General features: G+C 37.4%; 2 protein-coding genes across 2 annotated transcripts; one reads left to right on the top strand and one right to left on the bottom strand.

The window, feature by feature from the left end:
* The first annotated feature begins 643 nt into the window (after nucleotides 1-643).
* On the top strand, nucleotides 644-14,348 carry apmap (adipocyte plasma membrane associated protein). Its single transcript, XM_053502275.1, has 9 exons — nucleotides 644-886; nucleotides 2,173-2,289; nucleotides 3,146-3,261; nucleotides 4,323-4,415; nucleotides 6,530-6,646; nucleotides 7,237-7,411; nucleotides 7,561-7,695; nucleotides 10,307-10,499; nucleotides 13,430-14,348. Exons 1-9 carry the CDS (start codon nucleotides 795-797, stop codon nucleotides 13,637-13,639), a joined length of 1,248 nt encoding a protein of 415 aa, XP_053358250.1. The 5' UTR covers nucleotides 644-794; the 3' UTR covers nucleotides 13,640-14,348.
* A 259-nt stretch (nucleotides 14,349-14,607) lies between these two features.
* LOC128529000 (cystatin) lies at nucleotides 14,608-17,916 on the bottom strand. The gene is made up of 4 exons (XM_053502276.1): nucleotides 17,769-17,916; nucleotides 16,141-16,310; nucleotides 15,937-16,056; nucleotides 14,608-14,958 (listed from the first exon to the last, which is right to left on the bottom strand). The coding sequence occupies exons 1-4, from the start codon at nucleotides 17,824-17,826 to the stop codon at nucleotides 14,710-14,712; spliced, it is 597 nt and encodes a 198-aa protein (XP_053358251.1). The 5' UTR covers nucleotides 17,827-17,916; the 3' UTR covers nucleotides 14,608-14,709.
* Nucleotides 17,917-27,882: the final 9,966 nt, after the last annotated feature.

The raw sequence follows: 27,882 nt of genomic DNA, 5'->3' as shown, positions 1-27,882 counted from the left end.
AGAGAGAGAGAGATTATAATGTTAATATATGTTGATAAATACGGATTGATGTTATTTACAACCTAAGCAATCTTTTATTGATTTGTAATTTTTTTAACATTCATGCCAGTAAAGCCTTTCTGAACTAAACTGAACTGAACTAAGAGATTTATGGGTGTTTGGCAACATTCTGCTCTCTTTTAACACAGTGCAGTTAATGTAAAAAAATAAATAATCAAACTTGTTTCTAGTTTATTTATTTGTCGCATATATGTCCTTTTATGACGAAGCAAAAAAGAAAAACTGAGTACATTATATATAGTAATGTATAATATAGTATAGCGTATACTTACAACTAAATATATTATATATAAAGTATTGTATAATATAGTATAGTATATACCTAAAACTATATATATATAGGAAATGTTTAAATGTATTTTGTACCAAAAAAAAACCGAGATCATAACCGATGTGAGCGCATCGTGCTTCGTTGTACTTCATTACAGAAAAATAGTTGTTGTTTTTATTTTATTATTTTTTTATTTTTTAGTCTTAATATGTCCAACTTAGCACATGACGTAACTGACAAACGCTCACTCTAGCGGTTTTCTAGCGGTTTGGTTAAATGAGTGGACGCACTGTGTACGTGTGTTGTTGCTAAATTCACTCTGCCTGGCGCGAGCGCACGCCCCAGTGCATTAACGTGAGCACGAGCTGTCCTGTTCTGCTGCATTATTATCATCAGCTATAGCGGCTGCAATACACTTCCTCTCAACCCAGCGCCAAAGAACTCGGAGATCAGGTATTTCAACATGAATGAGCCAGACGGACTGCGCTACCGGAAGCTAAACAGACCCCAAATTTTAACGGACGACTCGCAGGAACCCCAGCACAAAAGCACGAGGTGAGCCGGCTGCTAGCTTTACATTAGTGTGTATACAGTATATTATAGCACAGGTGCACTGGACTTACACCCTGCATTTATACATACAGTATACAGAGTAGTTCCAGAAGCAAATTGACTTCAGAGTTTTTTAAGTGCTTTGTACGAAATGCCCTGCTTCTTTTACTACATTTACCATTATTAGTTAGGGCAGTTAACTTGTACAACAATTAGTTCTGACCTAGTAATCTGATTGGACCAAAGGCATACCGTGAGTGCTGATAATAGACTGTAACATCACTAGAACACGTTTAACTATATGTAACACAGTAACCGTTAATTACAGTAATAGTTATTTCAGTAGTTTTTGTCGGTTGCAGCATTGGTAGGTCAGTCCATACTGAGGAGAAAGCAGCCACCTCCAAAAACCCACAGTCAAAGCCAGTTACAGACTCCTTTTCATCAAGAAAACACGTCTGATAACGATTTCACCTTAAACACCACTTTGTCCACTGCTTAATAGTCATTCCAGATTGCCTCCATATTGTTTCTAGGCACTACTTAGTGTGTGGAACAAGTGATTGCACACCCTAGCGCACTTCCTTGTTATTTAACGCTATTTAAGATTCAATCTCAGAACCAAAAAGTTAACAGAGGTGATAGTCTAAAGTGGAATAAGTAGAAATATAAACTGAAATTTACAAGATTTACAGGACTGCCCACCACCTTAATGATTTATTCTACTTACCATTTGGCTACACGGTACCAGTAAGAGTTTTAAACTGCTTTCACGCTTGTTAATTACACCTACTGTCCGTCACCAGCTCTGCTAGGCATAAAAGAGTACATATTGGCAGAGCAAAATAACTGGGTAAATAAACAAACGAATTATAATCTGTTCATAATCTGTGGTGCTTGTGGAACTGTTGTATAAAAGTAATATCACCCTTCGAGATCACACTGTAATGTCTATGTGCTGTGCTGATATACAGCACTCTCGCATGTGATATTGCAAGACTACGCTGCACTTACAACCAAGAATCATCTTCTAATTATTTTCTATGGAAATCTTGGGGCAGTGTGTTAGTTTGCTCCAGAACCACACACACACACACAAACAAACAAACAAACAAACAGACGGAATGTCTTAAGAAGCTTTGTAAAAGTACATTGGACCATTTATGTCAAGTTCCTATCAGCACCCAGGTGTGGGCTTGGGGATCTGATTGTGTGTCAGTGGATTTCAAATGTGGGTCATGTACATAATATTTTATTGTTATGAAATAAACACATTCTTTAAATTTCAGCACATACAGCGGGAAGGTCTTCCGGGTCACTTTGCTGTCTCTTGCTGCATTCGTCATTCTCCCAGTCCTGGTGGTTGCTTTTCTCCTGGAGTCCCCCATTAAGCCAGAAGCATTTAGGTAAGCCTACAGGATATTGTGTATGTATTACATGCATACATATATGTTCTATCCGCCCTATACAGTAGCTGTCATACGTTACATAAGGGAGATTTCTGCCAAATGTACAAATTATAAAAATCATCAACTTGTGCTGGGCTCATGGTTAAATTATGTCTTAATTATGCTGTCATTTGCTTTTGTCGTATGCTCTAACATGAAGGACTTGACATGAGCAGTCTTGTTCAGGAATGTCACATATGTAACTGCATATTTTTCTTGATTAGGTGATTAACTAAGGAATGTGGAGCTATTGTTATTTTCTAAAGGCTAAACTATTGTTTAAAGTTTTCATTAGTGCACTAACGTAGTAGGTATTTCAAAATGCCGCACTGTGTGGTTTCCTAGGACTTCCTCTATTTAAATATCTTCCGTTGGGAAAGTCCTCAGACACACTGTTGGATCTTTGAAATCCCTAAGTGGATAATTTTTCCTGTATATGCATTTTAATGTTTATTTTATAAAGGCCTTTGCTTCGAATGTATGCCGTCAATGTAATGTAATAAGTGAGTCTATGTATATATTTTTTCTGCAGTAATGTAGAGCCTCCAGCATTTTCTGCCTCATTTTTCTTTTTCTTGGGTTAACTCCATAGGCACTGCTACGTATGTAAGTCCCTCTTGTCAGACTGATCTGCAGACGTTTGTCTGTCAGGTTTGTGTCAGTGTTTAATGATTGACCAGATTCCTGGTCCTGCTGGTTATGGTTCCAAGAAAGTTACTGCTTGTGCTGGGAATTGAACTGAAGCCTCACCCTTAATGTTCTTATTTTTATGCAATTTAAGGTCTGCTGTTTTTTTTTGTTTGTTTTTTTATAGTCTCAATGAACCACCACTTATGACTGGCTGCTTTGAACCCAACCTAAAGCTTAGACAAGCAGAAAGAATCTTTGAGGACCTGCTCATTGGACCTGAATCCATTGCTAATATTGGAGGTCAGTACATGCAGTCAGTGTAATGTCAGTCATTCACTTGCTATCTTAGTAGAAACAGCTAAGTGGGGCAAAGGTCACCTGTCTATGATGTCAGTCTGGTTAAACTACCATATGATGTCTCATATTTGTGGCAGGCTCTTTTGTCTGTATGCTCATCTCATAATGTGTGAAGGGCCCTATTGTTTTCCTATGGATTAATTTTATGGCCCAATTTTATTAACCAGCCTGGTGGCCAATCTTCATTGATTGCACATTCCATCAATAAGAAAAGATTGTAAAAGTTTAATTAATAGAGGAATAGCACAGTTTAGCTTAAAATATTGCAATGCACATAACATTATGTGACATAATGTTCAAAAGAGGACAAATCGCTGGTGTGAGTCTCGCTGGCGCATCTGTGACCATGACAGCAACTCTTTGTAATGTATCAAGAGCCACGTTATCCAGGATATTGTCAGCATACCACCAAGAAGGACGAACCACATCCAACAGGAGTAACTGTAGACGCAAGAGGAAGCTGTCTGAAAGGGGTGTCCGGGTCCTAACCCGGATTGTATCCAAAAAACATAAAGCAACATCTGCCCAACTCACTGCAGAATTAAATGTGCACCTCAACTCTCCTCTTTCCACCAAAACTGTTTGTTGGGAGCTCCACATGGTCAATGTACATGGCCGGGCTGCTATAGCCAAACCTTTGGTCACTCATGCCAATGCCAAACGTCAGTTTAAATGGTGAAAATCTTGGGCTGTGGACAATGTGAAACATGCACAAGACCTGCACAGTCACCAGATCAAAATATTCTTGAGCCACTTTGAGGTGTTTTGGAGGAGTGAGTCAGGAAACATTTTTCTCCACCAGCATCACATAGTGACCTGGCTACTATTCTGCAAGAAGAAAGGCTCAAAATCCCTCTGGCCACTTTGCAGACTTCCAAGACTTCCAAGATTAGGCCCTACACCATACTAATGAATTATTGTGGTTTCAGTTTCATTGTCCAACCTCTGTATATTTTCCATTATTTTTATTATAATATCAGCTTTTTACAAATTTTCCCTTGCAGATATTCTATACACCGGTACAGCAGATGGAAGGATTGTGAAAATTGATGGAAGGAAAATCAACATTGTGGCAAAACTGGGCAATCCTCCATGTGGTAAGTGAAAAGGACAAACATGACTGTTTCCTCACTGGGTGTGTTGCAACATTTTTCAACAGTGCAAGATTTGTTAATAGATACAAGGAGGTTAAAAGCTAGTACAGCATATAGAAGTCATTCTATTTTGTCGTTCTCAGTCATAACTTAATTTCTCACATGAATCTCTGGATAGGTGTTGGGTAAAAAGGTTTGTTGAGTTTGTAGAGAATACAGTGATCACACATTATATGGCCCAACACGCCAGATTTATTTAGTCTCCCTTACTGTTATATCATCCTCCCCGCTTCTGGGAACCTTTTTCTCTAGCGTATGGAGCGGGGCTTTAGGGATTTGCCTATTCAAGTTCTTCCACTCCAACCTTTAAAAAACATATCTTCTTGGAATTCATGTGAAACACATGAACAGGTTTGATTGTCTTAGGAAATTGCATATCTTCAGCATACAAAGATATTCTAAACAACTGCATGCTAACTTGTTTGCAACAGCCTGGGGAAGACTCGGATATGAGTGTGATGGCTTTGTCGTATCAAGTGCAAACCAGGATCGAGTTCTGGTGGCTTAATATTGACTACTAACAGGTTTATATTTAGGAAAATCTATTTGTTCTAGTTGAGACCAATTATAAACTTGAGTGTTGAGGTGCGGAGAACTAAATGAGGAGAACAGATTGAGGAGAATTCACTGTCCATGTTGTCATTGCTGGCCTAACGACTTATTTAATGACGCAGTTTGTTTAATAAACCATGGTGATACTGTTGCAGTGAAATATTTACATGCACACTTATCATAAGGATGTATGTCATGGCAATATTGGGCTATTAATGATTTCCTTGGATTCGTCTTTTGGTCTTTTGAAGTAGATAGTCTTAGTTAATTTTGGGTTTACTGATATCAACTCAAATTATACAGTACATAAAAACAAACATAAACCTACTTAGATTATTAATTTAGTGGTGATGAAAGTCTTAAATTGTTTTTTAATTTGCCAAGCACAAGGGTTATCATATTTCTGTTACTGATCATGAACAACAGTTGGTAGCTTTTCTGTAACAATATAAAAAAGCATTTGTTTTAACAGCACTCATTGAATTGACTGACACTGGTCCAAGGAGCTTAGTGCAGATCTGAGAAAGTGGATGGTAGATTTACACTAGTCAAGAATGTTTCTTGGAGCCACCTCTAAACAACTGAAGGTGTAGCAACTTTGTCAAGCTCAAAAGGAAGACCCAAACTGGCACCCTTCGTTGCAAGGAAACCAAGTTACAGGCCTGCCATGAGCTGCCAGCTGCTGTCATATGGGCTGAAAGACTGCCATTCTAAGAAAAAAAAGCTCCTGTTTCAAAGTCATCACCTTCAAGCTTGACTAAGGTTTGTAGCTGACCACATGGACAAAAAAGAGGCTTTCTGGAGGAACATTTTGGTTAGAGGTATGTTGGGAGAACATTGTACCAGCTGTTAAGCATAAGGGTGCTTGCATTATACTTTTGGGCTGTGGAACTGATGGATTATGTATAGAATACTAAAGTGGAAGAAAGACTACCTCAGAATTCTTCAGCATAACCACAAATCATGGGGTAGATGGTTGAAATGCGGATAGAATTGAGAGTTCCAACAGCCCAATGACCCCAGATGCACATCAAAGCCGATCACGGAATGGATAAACTAGGGAACGCTAAGTTTTTGGAGCGTTAACTCTATTGGAAAAAAAATTGTGGAAAATGCGTAAAAGTTGTGTACGTGTTCAAAAACCAAGCAATTTAAATAAACGTAACTTAAAAATAAATCAATAACAGCAGAACTTTTGCCTGTCTGTAAAGAAAGCAACATTATTACATGACAGACTAGTTTTCAGATTTAAACAAAAAAACCTAATGTAGGCTCCTGTGTTTTGCATGAAGATACAAAGGAGGAAGTGTGACACAGTTACTAGGCTGCAACTATAAGATAGGATATACCTTTATTCGTCCCACAGCGGGGAAATTTCTGTTACAGCAGCAAAGAAAGAAAAATTGGGCAATTAAAAAAATAGGGTATACAGTATATACAAAATGTATATACACAATAAACATGGACCGAACAGTTTTCTCACTTTTCTTTCCTCTGTTTAAAAGGGTCTCCTGAGCAGGAACATGTTTGTGGACGGCCGCTTGGAATCAGAGTGGGTCCGAATGGCACCCTGTTTGTGGCTGATGCCTACCTGGGGCTGTTCGAGGTTAATCCTGTCACAGGTTAGTTAAAGAAAATCATATTTCATTTAAGTATTTATTTTCCATCACCTTTCTCTAAAGCCTTAATCAGTGTTAAATAGACTTAATCTTTGCTGGGAATTATCCAAAAGTTTACCAGCAAAATAATTTCGGTTGGAAAATTACCATTCAATATGACAGACGAGGTAATGCTGGGACTTCCTGAAATGGGGGGAAGTTCAGACAAGAAGTTTAAATGACTGACAGGTGTCTATTTCCTGTTGTTTAGATAAGCAGCTTATTTGAGAAAATGAAAATTCGATTTCATTCTCTTTTCTATTGTCCACCATGTTGTGACATCAGTGGTACTGCATATCGCTGATATTGACCAATCGTTATGAACTGAAGCTTTTTTTAGTAGTTAAGAAAAAAAAGTTTGAACTACGCATTTTAGTTTAAACCGGTTGCATATTGATGGCTAAACAAACTTGGATTATTATTAGATTAGATTATTTTAATTTTAGCACAACCATACGCAAAAAACATTCTGTCTAAGCCTTACTTTATTCTGAATAATATTAGAATTCTTCTAATACATTTCAGTGACTTACTCCTCTGTCTTTGGCCTTCAGGTGAGACAACACTACTAGTGAGCACTAAGAAGATGGTTGGTGGTCGACGACTCTCATTTGTCAATGACCTGGACGTGACACATGACGGGAAGAAGGTGTATTTCACTGACTCAAGCAGCAGGTGGCACCGTAGGGACTTCATGAAACTTATCATGGAGGCCACTGCAGATGGAAGGTAAGTAGTACTTTAATATTCCCTACTCACTCCAGTGGCTTTGCTTTGACTGTAGTTTCAGGGAATATTTTTTTCTATTGCAGAATGTAATTATGCATTAAGGTAGTTTGCTTGTTTCTGTGGCTGCTGATACTGATTTGGTATTTTAGAGTTCTGGAGTACGATACTGAGACTAAAGAGGTTGCAGTCATGATGGAGAACTTGCGCTTCCCCAATGGTATTCAGCTCCTTCCTGACGAAGAGTCTGTTCTTGTTGCTGAAACTACAATGGCAAGAATAAGGCGGTAGGTTCCCATCTAATTGTTTGGTGGCTATCTTGGCTAGATTGTAAAAAATTTACTACAAGATGCTGTGTCCTCTACTATTTTTAGTTCAACAGTGGCACTACATTACCATGTAATTTAACTAAATGATGTTACGTCCCTTGAGACATTCATTTGAATAACTGGTTAGCCAGTTGATGAAAATAATGAACAGTGCAAGCAAATATTTCAAATGAGGATTTAGAAAAAGGGTGTTTAAATATATTCCTGGATGCCCAGTGCCCATTACAGTTTGGTGATTTTTCTGCTTATACACAGCTGATTTAACAAATCTGTTATTTGGCAGGGTTAGTTGGTTTGTTCAAGTGTTAATTAATTACAGACTGTGCTGCACACTGGCTCTTAAGGACCTTGAGTGATTGATCCCTGACCAAAACATAGAGCACTAAAAGAGATCATGTCCTAAAACTCAACAAGAAATAGTAGGCAACTCAGCTAGCAGGTGATGTACTGTTTTCCGAGGGGTGTTCAGGTCATACAGAGACTTTTGATGAAATAAACCTGATTGGCACCCTGATTGGCATTTACAGAAAACCTCGAGCACATTATGGTGATGAGACTCTTGCCGTAAGACATTTTTATTGTGCAAACATTTTAAAGAAGGCCATATGCCGGCCGTGGTGGCTTGGAGCGGACATTCCCATGAACTTTAAATGCGTGGAAAACTCTCAGCCAAAAAAACAGTCTGGTTTGATGACCATAGGCATTCTGTTTTTGCAGGACAATGCATGACCTCATACTGCCAAGCACACTACTTGCACATCACAGGAACTCAGCTGGGGGTTATTGCCACAGTACTAACTTCATTCTAAGCGATTACCACCTGATTGGGCTTTAAATGAGTTACTGGAGATCGACCAGTGTTGATCAGTCTGATCGTGGCTCTGACATAATGAGAAACATTTATAAGTTGAATGTTACCCACGAAGTAGTGAAACACTGTAATAAGTGTTAGATAGGTTTACTCAGAACTTTTGTTGTGTCATAAGCCTTGGTTTGACATGAACGCCCCTTGTGCTATAGTATTTAGTATGCTAACACATGATTTGGAAAAATACACCCACATCTATGTTTAATGTGTAGCAATAAGACTAAAATGGTCAAGGAACATAGAAAGAAGCCTGGGGAAATGTACCATTGCCGCTGCACAGCAGCATATTAGTCTACCCAAATATAAACTTACAATTATTCTCCAGCTGCTCTCCCAACTCCTTATGTTCACAACACATTTTAATGCACAGCTTACAAGTCTGTATGACACACAGTCACGCATCTGACCTAGCATGAGTATATAGTTGAGTATAAGTTTAGAACAGCTACAGTTTGCAAACTACTGATTTTAAATCAAGCATATGTATGTGTTTTACATACACTATGATTTCCAATAAAAAAGGGACTAAGGAATAATAGGGGTCTGCTTAATGAACATTGAATGATCAAATTCGGATTGTCCTGGGAAAATTGTCTTTGAGCTGGAAAGGAAGAATGAGAGCACTGATATCACTTGAAATGTGTTTTGGTTGTTTTTATCTGTAGTTGGTGGCAAATGGAATTTGTTTTTATTTTTCATAAACTAGAAAGACCTAGGACATTTTATACTGATTTTAGAAAATTCAGGTAGCTTTTCATTCTGCTTTCTTTCTTCCCCTTTCATTTTTTTCCCTCATACTCGCATACATTTATTTCAGAGGTTCCCTTCTTGGCCTGCAGTCGATTGACTGTCATGTTGAAAATCCAATCCTGTTGACCTTCCTAGTTTATTACTTCTTACAGATGAGTTCTGTATGTAAATTTGCTACACCCCTCTCACTGTTTCTCATGCCACTCTTGACTGCTGGGGGCAGTAAGAGCCTCTCAATGCACGCGCACACACACACACACGCACACACACAAGCATACACACACTACCTGCATAAATGATGTAAGCTTACTGTTGCCTAGGTAACTAAATCCTTCATTAAGCTTTTAGTGTTGAGATAAATGGCACCTTCATTCTATTAGTGTAGCTAGTGTGGGAACTACAAGAGGATTTGGAGGAAATGCTCTTGTGTAGGCTCGCTCTTTATTTTTGTAGTTGGTGAACTGTAAAAATTAATGTTAGTCATTATGATGGAGGCAGAAGTAACCCATTAAATTACGAAAAAAATACCATGAATTACTCAAGACAGACCAGTAAGAGCCAGGACTCATTATAAGTAGTCACCAGTAGCACTTATTGGTTGTTATCCACATTAATGATGAGTCTGTATTGTTTGTGAATTTAGATTTAATTAGATCTTTGTTAAAAGTCCCTAATGAGCTATCATTGAGGTAATTTTCACGTTTCTGGTCAGCTGCACAGGATTAATTAAGGGACATCAGTGAAACAGCTCATTATTGTAAGGTACCGTCCAAGTAAAGATGCCATATACAAGCATTTAACATCAAGGCCTTAGCTTTATATTTACCTTTTTATGAATAAAAGTATTGCTAAAACCATAACACGACTGAGACCTGTTTTATTGTGCTGTCATTACTGTTCAAGGTCATAACGTGGTGATTTATATTCTCTTTATTTTTTAATTGCTCAAAGGATTCACGTGGCTGGTCTCAATAAGGGAGGCATGGACACTTTTGTAGAAAACCTGCCTGGCTTCCCTGACAACATTCGCCGCAGCTCTTCTGGCGGGTACTGGGTGGCTATGTCTGTAATCCGGCCAAACCCTGGCTTCTCCATGCTCGACTTCTTGTCACAAAGACCCTGGATTAAGAATATAATTTTTAAGGTAAGTGTATATAACCTGTGCATGCTGTCTCCCAAAATTATTAGCACCCTCTATGAACATAAGAGAAATTTAACAAGATTTAAATAAAGCAAATGTATACAGTGGAACCTGGGATTACGAGTAACGCGGTTTACGAGTGTTCCGCAAGACGAGCAAAGATTTTTTATAAAATTTAACCTGAAAAACGAACATTGTCTTGGTTTACGAGCACCGAGTATCATGTTTCACGCATGTGCTTCTTGTTTTGACGCCGAGCGTCACGTGATCACAACTGAGACAACGGTTTTTCTCTCTCTTGCACTGTGGAATTGTCTCCCCTGCTGGGTCTTAGTGCTCATCTCTTACTGGTATAATCAACATCTGTGCACGCGTGTACTGTTTACTATAACATTGTGACCACGTGTGTGTGTAAAACATATTTTATTTTGTGTTCAGAAGCGCGTGTGTACAGCGCGTGTACTGTTTCTTATAACACGTGTGTGTGTGTGCGCGAGTAAGGCAAAAGAAATTCTTAATACAGAGGTTAAAAATTTATTTTATTCCTCATCGCGGTCTGTGCGCGCTTTCTGCACTCTGCTCTCTGAAGAAACTCTGTCGCAAATCTTTTCAGAGGTAAGGTGCTGGGTCATTTGTTTGTTTATTTTACTTTACAGCAGTGATTCTGTTGGTTTGCGCTCTGTTGGTTTGCTTTTTTTTTTTTTTTTAGATAAAACAGTGTAGCGGAAGAGAGGCGTTGATTTATGACCGCTGTTTACGGAAGTGTAGTCCAGTGCGGGAGATGTAAAGTGCAGGTTTTTTTTTTTTTTTTTTTTTTACTTAATATTTTGGATTAATTATTCTTATGTATTTATTTTTTTGGGCTGTAGAATGAATAACTTAAGTTTCCATTATTTCTTATGGGAAAATTAAATTTGGTTTGGAATACGAGCCCACTACCGGAACGAATTATGCTCGTAATCCGAGGTTTCATTGTATAAAATAAAGCTTATTTTAATTTATTTTCCAAAGATGGTCCTCATTTAGTGCTCTCCACAGTTTTGTTTTTAGTTGTTTTTTTATTGATGTTTACAGTAGTAATGACCATCTTAGTCATCTAAACTAGAGTTTGTTGCTGTGTCTAGTGAAGAATATATATATATATATATATATATATATATATATATATATATATATATATATATATATATATATATATATATATTTGGAGCTGTGTTTGGATTGCTGTCCTACTGAGAAGCTTACTATGACCCAGTTTTAGTATTCTGGCGGAGACAATGAGATTTTAATTTAAAATCATCTTGGGCCTTATTTATGGTCCTCAGAAAATATTCACAGCACTTCATAAGTATATAAATATGGTGAAGTTTTTTTTTTTTGTAACTCTTTGTACAAAACTGGTAAAATCAATGACAGAATGAAAAAAGGAGCATTTTAGAATGTGAGCAAAATGTCTAGATGTCCTGACCCAGGCAATCAATCCACTAGGTTAAACCAAGCCAATTACTTATCTGAAGTCACGTGCACATTTATTCAATTTGCAAATTTAAGCAAATGTAGTTTTTCTTAAAATAAGAAAAAAAGAAAAAAAGAACTCTCTGAAAGAGCCTTTGTTGTTGCATTTGATTCCTGATTATGCTTCAGAAAATCTGTAACTGCTGGCAGTTACATTTTGATGCTGGCTTGTGTGATATGTGTGGGCTGTTTATGCTGTCCTATATGACTGGCACGACATGGCTTAGGGATGACTCAGCGATGCCAGACCTCATCAGCCCTCCCTGACAAGTCGTCATTCCAGACATCTAAAAATTGTCAATTGCTTGTAAGATTGTTCTATAGGGACTGCATGATGTCCTCTTCGCTCCTGGCTGTCATTCAGAATAGCATTCCTAAATAATGGCTCTAGGGAATTAATGGTAGTCATTATATGAGCTATAAATTTAATTCCATTTTGGGGGTTGACACCCTTTCTCTTTTTTGGGTATTCTCTGATTTTATTTATTTATTTTGCCAAGTTGATGGATAACAAAGGGTGTCTCATCTGTTTGCCATCTCATATTTACTGTATACCCCAGTGAATTAAAATACCATGCTGACCACAAATGTGTTCCTAATGGGTTAGTTTTGCTTAATTTTACTTCACTGTAACGGCAACATAAAAATGGTGTTTTACTTTCCTCTATGTCCTGTAATCTCTAATAATAATAATAATAATAATAATCTGACAGGCACTTTATAAGTGATGCAAGGTACTTTTGTTATTGCTTTCAAGTTGGTTAAAAGGTTGAAGTTTGTTTGACTGCAAACATAACCAGAATGCTAAATCTTAATTGTGGAATTGTCATTTGTGAAACACTTGTCTCACATCCAATGATGGATGTGACTTGGTAGATATTTATACTGATCAGCCACACCATTAACACCATCACCAGGTTAAATAGAACATTATTATAAATTATATACCAGTGAATTGGTGACAGATTATTTATTTCTGCGGGGACCAAAGGCTAGCCTGTCTGGTCCAGTCCCACAGAAAAGCCAATATAGCACAAACTGCTGAAAAAAGTCATAGCAGAAAGGTATTAGAACACCTAGTGCATCACAGCCTGCTGTGTGCTTAGCAGGCAAAGAGTTCAAGGTTTGTTGACCCTGTGTCTAATTCCCCAAATCTCAGTCTGATTGATGGGATGCGCCAGCAAGTCCGTTTCACAGAGGCGCCACCCAACAACCCACAGCAGGCAAATGACACGCCACTAACATTCTGGTGCCACACACCACAGCACACCCCCAGAGCTGCCCTGGCAGCAAAAGGGGAACCTAAAACCCATGTGGTTTTAATGTTGGTTTTAATGTTATGGCTGATCAATTTATTAGACAGTAGCAGCGTTCTAACTGCCAGATTGGTCATCCACAATTTCTCTATGCTTTTTCAGCTCTTCAGCCAGGAAACACTATTGAAGTTTGTGCCACGCTACAGTCTAGTGGTAGAGTTGCAGGATGGAGGAACATGTGTGCGGAGTTTCCATGACCCTCACGGCACTGTGGCAGGCTACATCAGTGAGGCCCATGAGCACAATGGTCACCTTTACCTGGGCTCATTCCGTTCTCCTTACCTGTGTAAACTGGATTTAAGCAAAGTGTAAACCATTCCTACAGCAACATGGGACTTTACGTCACTGGCATTTTCTTGGGCTTATTTATCAGTCCTGTAACATTTCAAGAAGCAACAAAACCCTGTGGTACCCTTACCCATAATTCTTTGCTAAGTCCTTTATACTCATTCCTACATTTAACGCAGATGCTGATGTTCAGCTTTGACTGACCTTTAGGTTTTTGTTTTGCAGAGCCATGTGACACTATTATAATTCCCTATTTTATTTAGAACAATATGTGTATATACTGGCATGCCTGCAAATGCCCCTTGCTTTATTTAAAAGGGTGACATTTCTATATTTGTTAGGCTAGTGTGACAGGTGGTGCACATTGTTTGCCCTATGATTTGTTTTATTTGCACTGAACTGTCATCTGGCCCTTAAAATAGAGCTGCTGATTTACTTGAAAACGTTGCAACAGAAATATCTGTGCAGATGATGACTTGTGAAATCCAAAATGTAACTCTGGAATGATGAAACAGTATTTTTCCTAATTCATTGCTTTATCTTAAAACACTGACATTAATTATGTATATGAGCCTTCAAGTTTGTGTTGGCAAAGATAATTTCAGTTTGAAAAGGGAACTGGCAATTAGCAATAATTTCCTGTTCAGTGCTTATGCCAATTTGTGAATTGTCTATGGTAGCATTGGTATCAGCTACTCTATAGCGTGTACAATAAATAAATGAATACATTTGACTGTTTGTACAATGTGTCCACATTTTCCACTAAACATTACTCTGGTGCTAAAGCTGAAGATTAAATTTAATCAGGGTGATATGAAGATGAATGCAGTGAAGTTTCAAAATCATCTTCTTCATCTACTAGACCTCGAAGAAACACTTTTGCTACCTAACACAGTACTAATGAACCCTAAGGCTATACATTCTACCCATCTGATCAGAGAAAACAAAACCTAGGCGTCAAGCGTGATCAATGAAGGCATATTTCAATTGCATAGACAAGTTGACTATTTTAATTTTAGCTAGATGTTTTGTTTTAGATGCATAGTTATATTTACAGCATTAAGCACACACCCTTATCCAGAGCGACTTACAGGTTATCTCATTATACATCTTAGCAGTTGAGGGTTAACAGTCTTGCTCAAGGGTCCAACAGTGGCAACTTGGTGGTGCTGGGGTTTGAACGTTGGGCCTTCCAAGCAGGATTTCAATGCCTTAACCAATGGGTAACTGCTGCCCTTCGTGTTAGTTTGTAGTGATTTCTTTAAAGGAAGGCAGACAAAATGTACGGTCTTCATTGTCTTCTGCCATGGTATAGCCCATACCTCAAAATTACAGAGAAAAGTCTGAAACATAAAAAAAAAAAATACATTTGGCTAAATATTTCTAAACAGAAGCATTTGATAATGATAATGGATGAAATTCAGTGACAACAATTTCAATGTACTTTATCTTAATAATATGCATTATACATTTCATATTGTGCATCATGAAAATAATAGAATTAAAGTTCAAAATGAATTCAAAGTTCAATTCAAAAAGTGAAACTCTTATTCTAAAATGATTAAACATAGAAATAATTTAACCATTTAGGTTTGAGAACTATTCAAAGTACTGAGAGGTACTGGGTATCTCTCAGTATAGTTTACTGTATGCAAAGGGAAGACTGCTGATAGTTGTCTAGAAGATGATCAACACCCTCCACAAGGAGAACACAGAAGGTTATTGCTGAAAAAGGCTGGCTGTTCGCACAGTGCAATATCGAAGCATATTCATGGAAAAGTTGACTGGAACAGAAAAGCATGATAGTAAAAAGTGCCTTAAGAAGATTGTCATGCAAAGTCAATTCAAGAAATTCACAAGGAGGGGAGTGAGGTTTCTGGTCCAAAGTTTTGAATTTCATGTATGAATTAAGGTCCGGTGGATGGGTGGAGAGGCACAAAATCCAAGTTAATTGAAATCCAGTGTGGTGCCATGTCAGGTTTTGAGAGCATAAATGAATGAACTATAATTTCTCGAAATTTCTGCATAAGAACCCTTTTTTAATTGATCAGTGAAAATATAATGTTCTAAAATGCTGGATTTTTTTTTCATGAGCCTTAAAACGAAACCATTCTTGAAGTATTTCAATTTCTATGTAATCAGTATAGAATAAGTTTCACTTTTTGAATTTATTAAAAGAAATTCTAATGTTTAACAGTTTGAGATTCGATGTCCAAAGAGTATCTATAATTAACCTGTGGATGTAATTATTCTTAATGGCATTTAAATTGTTCTCTTTCTTTCCATCGGGATTTTTACACAGTCTTAAACACACACTTCACCTGTTGCAACTGACGTTTTGGCTGGAAGTTGCACTTAGCAAGATCAGTGTCAGCTTCTCTCTTCTTGCAGACAGTCCGAGATATCTCAACTTTCAGAATGTACTTTATACCTTTAACAATCTGTGAATTAAAAAATTTGGGTTTGTTATTTTTATACAGTATTTCACATGAAGACTTGCACATGAGGTAGATTGGAGGTCTTACTTGTCTTTGCGCCTCATCGATGGCTGAAGCCTTAAAAAAGAAGGCATCATTGGACTTGTTGTTGAAGAAGTAGGTTGCGATTAGGACAGCCTTTTTAACTTCTGTATCATTCTTACTGACATTTTGTGGTTTGCCCGGAGCTGGCTTGGTCGCAAAGATAGGATTTTTCTCTGGAAGAGTTTCATAAAAATGCAACTATAAAATTAGGTAGTTTTTGCAGATAACTGTTTCTGGTCCAATCTGCTGTTAGACAACCAAGCTAGCTAAAGTTTACTCTCCATATGTGTACCCCGTTCAGGAAACCACTGCCAAGCAATAAAGTTTATTATTTTTATTTTTTTTAATGGCATTCCCATGCCTAATAAGAAAAGGTTTTGGTGTGTCACAAGGCTTTAGCATTTTTTAATATCAGCAGCATCTCATCACTTACCATACGAAATCCAATCATCACCCAAGAGAGACTATGAGAGATAATAACTCTAGGGTTAAACTCATTTTTAAAAGCCCCAGAATCACTTTTCAAAGACTCATGGAAAGAGATAAAGGCGCCAATGAGGCTTCAATGGTGAGCCTTTATAACAAAATTCTCACACACTTTAAAAACAAAAATGACATACAAAACAGCAATTTACATTGCATTTTTCATCAGATTCCCAAGGATTTACACATGCTTTTTCAAACAGCAAAATCATTTTACTTAAAAATGATTAAGTCCGAGCAGTGCACACATCTTACACCTGCAATAGATTGGCAGTCTGACTCAGAGAGTTCAGGCACGATTCACAATTTGACTCACGATTAAATGAGTCAAAATATTAACACTGATCCGTATCGCTTACCCTGCACACTTTGTTTCCTTTTTCATTCTTTACCAGCCTCTTTCTCTCACACACACTCACACACACAATCTGTCATTTTGCAGAGAAAACAGAAAGTGGAACAGTCACTGATAATTTAAAGGAGCCTCAGCTGTAAGTCCTGGTGTTATTAAAGATGAGTCCCATTTCTACACTGTGTTTATAGAACACTTTTAGCAAAATCTAGCTTTGTTCACAAAACATCATCTACTGTATGTAACTGACACTTCTTTGTAAACCCACACCAAGTCATGTCTCGCGTTCATCATCGACTCATCTGGTATTGTTCAAATGTCTTCCTTTAAATGATATTTATGCTGTGTGCTTTACTGATACACATAACCTTCACAATCCCCGACAGATAAAAAGAAATCAATATGAAAAATTTGATTTAATTGAAATATTATGGAAGATGATTTTACTAAAAAAAAGTGTTTATTTCCCCCCATGTGTAGAGACTTTTGGGACGCACTGTTATTCTGATAGAATTCTGTTTCCTTTGGCAACATATACTGTGGTAAACCTCGGTTCAAAAATAAGGTTGTGCTCAATCAAGCTGAAGACCACTGGAGTAGTGCATCAAATAGACATAGTTTTAAAGCCATAGCTTTTTAGACAGGAATGCGTCACAGAAAAGTTATCGATGCTTATTTAGTAGTTACACTGAAAAACACAACACAGCTTTCAAAGGTAAAACAGGGCTGTTTTCATATTAAAGTCTATTAATCGTTCAAATTCACTAGTATAGTATTTATACAGTATATTTCTTACCAGATGAACAAACTCCAGCTAGTAGAAAGACTAGAAGCAGACAGTAACAAGCGTCCATGGTTGTACAAGTTCTCTCAGCTTTGCTCAGCTACTTCCTGTGGAGCAACACTTCAACCACCCCACTATAACTGATGCAGCCCCCAACTGAACTTACCACACCACTGCTAGAAAGTTCCACTTAGACTTAACCACACCTCCACTGCAACAACGGCCATAGGTGAAATTAATTAAGTAATATCCTGTCAGAAAAAGTCTTTGATCTCTAATATTTGCACCAATAGTTATACACTACGAAAGAATAAATCTAGTGATGCTAATTCATTACTTAGCCAAGTCTGTGATGTGATTACATTTATTATACTGATTACCAATTTTTATTGTTTCATTACCGCCATTTGTATGAAATGCAAAAGAAGGAAAAAGTCGCAGAAAAAAGTAAATGAAACAAAAAAATTTACTGTGTCGAACTGAGTCTGAAGGTTGCCAGTAGACCCTTGTGGTTTCCCACATTTCCTGTGTTCAAAGAGTTTGTACGCACGCAAAGACTCCACAAAACAGCTTACATGACCAACAAGCAAAACTCGCATAAATTCTTTCTAATTAAATTGCATCATATGCGTCAGTCAATAGAGTTTGCTAATTAAGTAATTATAGGGCAAAATCTGGTTAGCTCTGGAAAAACAACTTCCTACAAGGCTAAAATGTTTCCTACTAGGCCTCGCTTCCAGTTTAGTTGGAACTGTCACCAGTTAAATGATGAAATCAAAAGGTGTTTGTTTGTTTGTTTGTTTATTCTGAGTTCATTCACTTTTCTAGAGAAACTCTATGAAAGTCTTTGAGTTGCCTCTGCTGTCACTAAAGTTGATGCTATTTAAGCTTTTTATGTCATCATGGTTTATTAACCAGTCTACACTCATTACATGTATATGATGCGGATTTTGCATCTGTGTCCGCCAGATGGCGCTGTGTGAACGCTGTAATTGTCTGTGTTTTCCCAAATGGGAAATAAAGTGTTCAAGCTTTGTTGTGTCAATAAGGTAATCATTATTGCTGTCAGACCTTGAATACAGAAATATCCATTATTTATCAGCCAAATGAAGCCTGTGAAAACTATAGACTCTTATAGTCATAATTATAGAGTCATAATTTAGATCTAAGGGCTTTACCAGTGGCACATGCTCCTCCTGTGATCTTTACACAGTTTAAATCATTTAGAGTCTAGCATGTTACAAAATTTGATATGTCTTAAGATGTCAATCTAGTTTTTTTATGCTATCTCATCAGTGTAATAATACTATTTTTTTTTAAAGGCTGAAAAAAAAAAATTCCAGTTTTACTCAAGCCCTAGCATCAAGTGCCTTTATGCTCTCCAAAAGTTGAAACTGTGTCCAACAATGGTCCTTATGTCATGTTTGTCTGATCATAATTGAACTTCTGCCTGTCACCTTGGTATGGACTAGATTACCATTGCAGAAGAGCCATGCTCTCATATGAGAGCGCTCTAGGCTCACCAGTGTCTTCGCACTGAACCCCCTGCCACCAAAATCCATCTCCATCTGTTGGTTCTCGGCTGCTTCATCAGTACCCATTCAAGGGCTTTTATTTATTTTTAACGTTCATCCTGGTACAGTATTTTAAATCCCTTATACTGTCAAAAACAGGGTTTAGGTCATAGGTCATACTTTAATGTAACACTTCCCAGTATCACTCTCTGTTGTTGAAATATTTCACATATCACAGACATGACATTACCGCATAATCACAAATATGTTTTTATGTCTTCTTTGTCTTTCGGCTGTTCCCTTTCAGGGGTCGCCACAGCGAATCATTTGCCTCCATCTAACACTATCCTCTGCATCCTCTTTTCTCACATCAACTAACTTCATGTCCTCTCTCACTGCATCCATAAATCTCCTCTTTGGTCTTCCTCTAGACCTCCTGCCTGGCAGTTCCAACCTCAGCATCCTTCTACTGATATACTCACAATCTCTCCTCTAAAAATGTCCAAACCACCTCAATCTGGCCTCTCTGACTTTTATGTGTCAGGCAAAAAAGCTTTGGTCATTTTCAGATGGCACTAAAATACTAAATGTTGTATAGGAAATATACAGTGCCGTGAAAAGGCATTTGCCCCTTCCTAATTTTTGTTTTTGCATATTCATTATTATCATTATCATTATCGATATCAAAATCATTAATGAACTGTAATTATTTGCATTATTGCTGATTTAAATCTCACGTGCCACACTCAGGCCTGATTACCACCAGACCCGGTGAATCAAGAATTTATTCAAATAGAAACTGTCTGACAAAGTGATGGATGCTAAATTATCTCATATCGTGCCGCAATCTAAAGATGTCCTCATTAAACAGATTAGAAACAAAGTCATTGACATGCATCACTCTGGAAAGGGTTACAAAGGCATTTCTAGGGCTTTGGGTCTCCAGCAAACCTTAGTTATAGCCAATATCCACAAATGGTGAAAATCTGGAATAGAAAACCCTCCCATGAGTGGCCAGCCTACCAAAATTACTCTAAAAACATCTTAAAAACTGCAGCCTTACTTGCATCAGTTAAGATCAGTGTTTATAATTAAAAAATAAAGAAACAGACTGGGCGAAAAAGGCATCCATGAGAGTGTTCCGAGATAAAAGCCACTGTTGACCAAAAAGAACACAAGGTTTGTCTCACATTTGCCATAAAATATCTAGATTATACCAACAACCTTTTGGCCAAGTATTCTGAAGACTGATGAGACAAAAGTTGAACTTTTTGGAAGGTGTGTGTCCCATTACTTCTGGCGAAAACGAACACAGCATTTCATAAAAAGAGCATCATACAATTAAACATGATGGTGGTAGTGTAAAGGTCTGGTGCTGGTGCAGATTGATTGACCTGGATAACTTGCCATAGTTGATGGAACCATGGATTCTGTGCTGTACCAGAAAATCCTGAAGGCGAATGTCTCAAGTGCACTTGAGTTATGCATCAGGACAGTTATCTGAAACACACCAGCAAGTTCACCTCTGAATGACTCTAAAAACAAATGCCTAGTCAAAGTCTGGACTTGAAATCCGATTGAGATGCTGTACTGTAGCATAACCTGAAACAGGCCACTCATGCTTGAAAACTCTTCAATGTGGCTAATTAAAACATTTCTAAATTCCTCCACAGCATTGTGAAATACTTGTTGCCAGTTATCAGAAATGCTTTATTGTGGTTTGTTGCCAGCAAGGAGGACATACCCATGGGATGGAGAAAATTATTTTTCAATTCCTCATTATGTTTTGTACATATGGCAGAAATTGCCTAAGTTGAATCATCCAAAACAATATTAAAATCAGGATGGATAGTGCTGAATCGTCAACTTTGCAGAAATTTCGTCAAAAACTGCTTGGTGAAGTTGCATCATTAAGATGAGTAGTAATCACAGCAATGTTAAATAGTGAAACTAAGAGCAATACTACGTACACACACAATGCAAAAGAATTAACACGATTGAGACTTTACTGCTTTTTGGCCATAAGAAAATTATTTTTTTGTGAAATTATATCAGAAAAAATGGCTTAAAATTAATTTAATTTAGGAAGCATATAGATTATCTGTGGTCTTAAAATAAAGTCAGCTAACCACCTAATTGTACTTACTGACCAGGTTATTCCATTGCTATTTTTTCCCCTTTCCCGAGGCCATGAGCAGATTCATGATATTTATAAATATGTGGATAGATGTATGTTCTTTTGTTCCTAATACAATTTCATGGGTTAGAAATGGAATAGTCTTTTATACTTTATGGTGTACATTTTAAAGCTGGTCAATAATAAAATTTAGCACTGTTATTTTGGTTTTTTTATGATACAAAAAAAAGGTGACAGTATGTTGCAAGATGAAGTCATTCCTGATGTGAATATAATCTTGTGAATTAGATGCTTTTGGATATGCACTGCATTCAACACTTTGCTAGGTGTCAGACAGTGATGGTTTTAGTCCGGGTTAATAGTGCATTTCTGTCAGGAATCACCACATGGTGCATAAACATTTCAAAGAGCTGTGTGGAGACAATGCACATGAGCATGTAACCGAGAGTAAAGAGAAACTTCAGACAAATATGCTGAAAAATGTGTCCTGTGCAAAAGAGCATAAGGTTATAAAGGGTGTTTTTCCAGGTGGTATCAGATTGATGACTTTTCTTTGAAAATTTTTGAAATTTTGTGTATATGTGAAAACAAATGTATGCTATACACAGACAGCCTACAGTATAAATGTGGTTTATTTTGTTGTTAAATTCAGTTCAGTTTCATTTATATAGTGCTTTTAACAATTATCCTTGTTGCAAAGCAGCTTAACAGAATCAAAGGAAAATTAGGAAAATAAGTATGAAATGTGTCGGAAAATATGTTTAAATCAAAATGATCAGACTGATGAGAAAGGCGGGGGTGAGAGTGGTAAGGAGAAACTGACAATAGAAAGAAAGAAAGAGATGACAATAGAAACCTTGAGAGGAACCAGATTACACAGGGAACCCATCCTCATTTGAGTGATGACGGAAGTGTTGTGTTTTGTCCACTTAATTTGTGCGTTCTGAAAAAGTAGTCTCAGTTTTCTCCATATTGTGTTATTGTGGTATACTGTATATACACAGCCTTGGCCAAAAGTTTTGAGAATTGAACAAATTTAAATTTCTGCTGATTCAGTGTTCTTAGCTTTTTTCATTAAATGTTACTATAGTATACTGAAGTATAATTACAAGCATTTTATAAGTGTCAAAGGCATTTATTGACATTTACAGTACGTTTATGCAAAACGTCAATATTTGCATTTTTGACCATTCTGTTTTCGAAACCACTGCAAATCCATGCTGTCAATCAATTTCTGGGCCACATCCTGTGACTTTTTCTTTGCCCCTTCACTGTTGAGGATTGACTAGAAGTTCTCGATGGAATTTAAAGTCTGGGGAGTTTCCTAGACATGGACTCAAAATGTCAATGTTTTTGTTCCCCGAGTGACTTAGTTATCACTTTTGCCCCATGGCAAGGAGCTCCATCATGTTCGAAAAGGCATTGTTTGTCACAAAACTGTTCCTGGATGGTTGGGGGAAAAGTTACTCTAGGAGGATGTTTTTATACCATTCTTTATTTATGAGTGATATTCTGCAAAAGGTACAGGGATTTGACTGCTAAAACACTGTTGAAATGTGTGTACATTTTTGGGCATCTGTATATATTGTGTATATATGTATACATTGCGATGGCAGGCCTATAGTCTCCATGCTCAAAACAAAAATTGGAAACAAAGCACTTGGTGCTTGGTGGCACCATGGACAGCTTAACAGTAAAAGCATGGGGGGGGGGGTTTGCAAAACTCTGTATAACTACCACAGCTGCATTACAATATATAGCCCATTATAAGAAATGTCATCATCTGAACAATTATTAAACAGACCATGTTTACACCCTTACATGAATAGATAATAATATATCATGTTACCCTAAATGTTATTTTTTTCTGCGGTTTGTCTGTTATAGTTGCTGTCTACTGTTTTGTCCCGAATGTATGCATTCTGTGTAAATGCACAGTTTTAGAAGTAGCACACCTAATTTTCCTTAATTCCACTGCATTCTGCACAACAGTAAAGACTTATTTTTCTTCTTCTCACCAGTGTATTACTTTCTGAGATGACATGCAAACTTCTTTTTGTGCTATGGCTTCTTTTAGCCCTGTAAAGTGAAAACAATTCAGGAAGAATAGAATGAACTTGTCAGGTCTTACAATGGTTCTACATCTGCTTTGTCCTTAAGTACACGGGTAAGGTTTTAACAGAAAATGTCTGCAGTGTAAAATACCACTGATTGAAAACTGTTGAGCAACTTTGTCATTGTTTTTAAGAAAAGATTTTCAGCTCTTAAATATGAAGAAACTTCTCTGTATATTGCTTAACTGGGGATCTATTTTATAGAAAGAAGGTTCGATTAGAGTTACCTGTATTATTATGCATTCTACCTGAAACCTATTAGAAATGGTAATTTCGGTCTGAGTATTCTGCATAGGACCTTTAGCGGTAACCCTGGCGGGACTAAATGAAGCACACATTTTACAGAATGCAATGTGATAAAAAAATTTGCTGTCATGGAAAAAGTCATAGCCAACCAAAGAAGCATGTCCTTCCTTTATCCCAGCTGACCTTGAGATTGTACTCAAAATTCCCCATTCTATTTATTTGCTGTTCGTAATACGTATAATAGGTTGCTCACATAAAAGAAAAATACAATAAAAATTAATCTGAGTAATGATATGGGAATGATGTGCTAGTACAGTTTGTTCTTGATCAGAGAGGTGGTGTGGAATAATCATTTTGCTGCACTATATAACACTGAAATCCAATTCCTTAGCGTCCTTTGCTGATTACTATCAGTGCAACAAAAATGATTGATGTTCACGGATATGTTTAACCAGAGGGACATGGAAGATGAATTCAATCTTCAGTTCAATCTTATGTCTTAAACCACTGTGACATTTAGAATCTATTCGGTCATACCTAATATAGGTTTGTTCGATCTTTAATCTCATATTCCTGACATTTTTTCAATAGGGATCTGAATGAAAATAGAAGCACTGGCTAGACCTGATAACACAGTAATTTGTTTCTCAATTAGTATGACAGGAATAATATTTTTTATAGGGACATGTCACTGATATAGGAATATCATCTAGACTCATGCAGAAACATGAGTATAAATGTCACCTTGTTATTTTCCTGTTAGAGTTAAATTTCTATTTCAGGATTTTTTAAAATTTCATTTAGTTAAGCAATATCACACAAGAGGGAGTGCTGTTGAGCTGAATATCACCACAACAGCACAACCTCAAGTGTGATATTTGGTTTTACATGATGTACATGTATATGATAGTTATTGACAGATTATGATTTGTTACTTTATTTAGTTATTTTGTTCCACCAACACATATCCTTCCACGACTGGCAGAACTAACTGTGACTGGTAGAGCTGGTGACTGACAAAAAGCAACTGACAGTTTTAGCAATTAACAGGCAAATCAATTAACAGGTGAGAAGGTAGTTAAATTCTTACAGGTGCTTTGTAGCCAAAAGGAGAGAATAAACCATGGTGGAGTGTTAAATGGAAAGTTAGTGCACTAGAGTGTACAATCACTTGTTCTCACACCAAAAAGTGCCTTTGATCAGAGGTTAGAGAGGCATTTCAGATTCCTGTTTGTGTTAGAAGCTAGTTATCTTTGTAGCTTGCTTTAGGTCTAAATAAAGCAATATAGAGGCACTTTGGAATGACTTAGAAGCAACTAATAAAGAGACAAGTTAAACTAAAAACTATTAAAAATTCAACCATTTTGAAGATGGGTTTTGGCAGGCAGCTGCTCTCCCCTTCGTAGTGAGGAACTATAGTAGTGAGTAGATTGATGTCTATCTATATAAATAAATAAGGTGTTGTCTGTACATTGATCAGAACTCATTCTTGACATTTCATACATGGAGGACCTGAAACAGTCTCAGAAAAATTTCTGCCAGTATGTCTGGATATCTGATTTTGTCACAGCATCACGCAAAACTGGCTAGACAGAAATGAATTAAATTGTTGGTATTTTATATATTTAATTTTACCAATTAAACAGTTGGTAGATTTTTGCCTTAAGTTAAACCTGCAGCATGAATGGAATTAAAAGTTTAAGTAAAAGGGATGTTATTAGCGGTTATATGCTAGATTACGTCACAGCACCTGTCGCTTTTTTTGGACGAATATAGCGCCATTTCCCTTAAGGTGTGCCAATCAATGAGAGAGTTTACTGGGTATAGACAGAGTATGCTGAACACACAGAAACGTGCTCCCAGTGATCCAGACCCAATCTGCCCTCTGCACCTACTGACTCATCCCTGTGCTGAACTGGATTTCATGTTAATTTAAATAACTTCTGTTATATTGAACTTTCAGCTGCATAATACACATGATGTTATATAATTTCTATCCGTTATCACCCAAATGAGGATGGATTCCCTGTTGAGTCTGGTTCCTCTCAAGGTTTCTTACTATTGCCATCTGAGGGATTTTTCCTTGCCACTGTCGCCTTCACCCTTGGTTTGCTCATCAGAGACATTTAATTTATCATTCATATTATTATCTAGACACATTTTTACTACACATACACACTTCCATAAATTCTGTTTTTAAAATTCTCTTTTCATTTTTGTGAAGCTGCTTTAAGACAATGACCCGTCATGTTCGGGGTGTTATGGCTGATGGTGTTGCTGTGGGCAGAAAGGGGCAGGCATAGGTGCAGAGGGTGTTTTCAACAAAAGAGTCTTTAATGAAAACATAAACTAAGTATAATGAAGAGACAAAACCAGAAACAACAAAACCAGATGGTGATCTAATCATAGTTGGGAACTCCGGGAGATTACTGATAAAACTCTGTGTGGTAGTTGATGTAAATGTACGTTTAGTACGGTAGCGCGGCGCTGTGCGTACATTATTACTGTGACACACTTGAATTGAGACAAGATAGTGATCTGAGATAACTTCAGACAATGGAATTGTAAATAAATTTCTTATACTTAATTCAAAAAATATTATTAAATCTAAAGTGTGACCTGCTTTATGAGTGGGTCCCACTACACACTGATTTACTCTAGTCCAGTATGCACATAAATGCTCTATGCACTGGGTCTTCTGGATTCTCAAAATGAATATTAAAATCTCCAGCAATTAACACTTTGTCTACAGAAATGACTAGGTTTGAGAGGAAATCTGCAAATTCTCTAAGAAATTCAGAGTACGGCCCTGGAGGTCTGTAAATGATGATTAGCGGAATCAACTGAGCTGACTTAATATTTGTAGCCACACTTGTTATGTTACTATAGAGAACTTCAAATGAATTAAATTTGTGTCCGTGTTTTTGTTTAACTGCTGTAGATGCGAGAGATCTAATATTTAACACTCCTAGCTTCAGATCAGAGGTGCCGGCTACGCATTCAGTGTGATCCGAGTTTGTGGTATCTATGTTAATTAAATTACTAAAACAGACTTTCTGGGTCTTTCTAAATTTTTGCTTAGCTCGGGGAACAGCTCTATGCAACTCTATGCAGCTATTAGATGGTTGGTTTAGCCTGTCTGTCTGCTCCCTGGCCTGGGCTCTGGATTGTCATACTACAAGAAATGAGAGCAGCACCTTCCCGAGTGGGATGGACACCGTCCCGCCCTAACAGGCCAGCATTGCCCTCAAAGCTCTTCCAATTATCTATGAAGCCCACGTTGTTTTCAGCGCACCACCTGTACCTCATTTCCACTACACTGGTGCTCGGCCGGTGCTTGACTGGGAACCACCGAGAACCGGCCCGCATTTACACTAGACAGGAGCTCAGCAGGAGCTGCATGATACTACGTCACAGGCCATGCCCACTAAACAGAAACGACCATGGCCGAGTCAGTTTACTGGTTATTTTCCAAACTAGTATGAAAATGTATTTCAGTATCCAATACCAGTTTATTCGACGTGCTATAACAGCTAAAAGTCTTTCTTCAGTTTTTTTAGCTTATGCACTTTTTGGTCGGTTGTTCGTGTGAAGCCTGCGACTATTAGTTCTTCTCTTATTACTTTATACACTTTTTTTTTTTTTCTTAAAGCACTTTCTCGCAACTAGACCAGCAGAGTTTAGGGGCCGGTTCGGTGCTTATTTTAGGGCACCGGCACCAGTTTTTTTCTGTGGAAAAGTGCGGCACTGGTTTCAAAATTGGGAACCAGCACGGAACCGGCACGGGAACCAGAGCAGTGGAAAAGGGTCCTTCATCCCTGCATTTGTTAACTTGTAGGTTTACAGGTTTAAAGATAAACAAACTGGCTCAGATCTCAGCATGCTTTGCAGAACTTCAAGAGCATGTTCACATGAATTTCATATTACTAGACCCAGCATGGTTGAAATGCTCAAGTTGCTTCAAAATAAAAAAGGCGGGATTACAACACTGCAATTCTGTGTTTTACACTGGTTTAGTGTTGTTGTTGTTGTTGTTGTTTTTTATTAAGACATAAATTTAACTTTTGAAGGACTGGCAGTTAATGACTATGTTGATTCAGGAGTTTTGAAATGCT

The sequence above is a fragment of the Clarias gariepinus genome, chromosome 8, assembly GCF_024256425.1.
Source record: "Clarias gariepinus isolate MV-2021 ecotype Netherlands chromosome 8, CGAR_prim_01v2, whole genome shotgun sequence".
In the NCBI taxonomy this organism is placed as follows: Eukaryota; Metazoa; Chordata; class Actinopteri; order Siluriformes; family Clariidae; genus Clarias; species Clarias gariepinus.
This window is presented reverse-complemented; position numbering and strand designations above follow the sequence as displayed.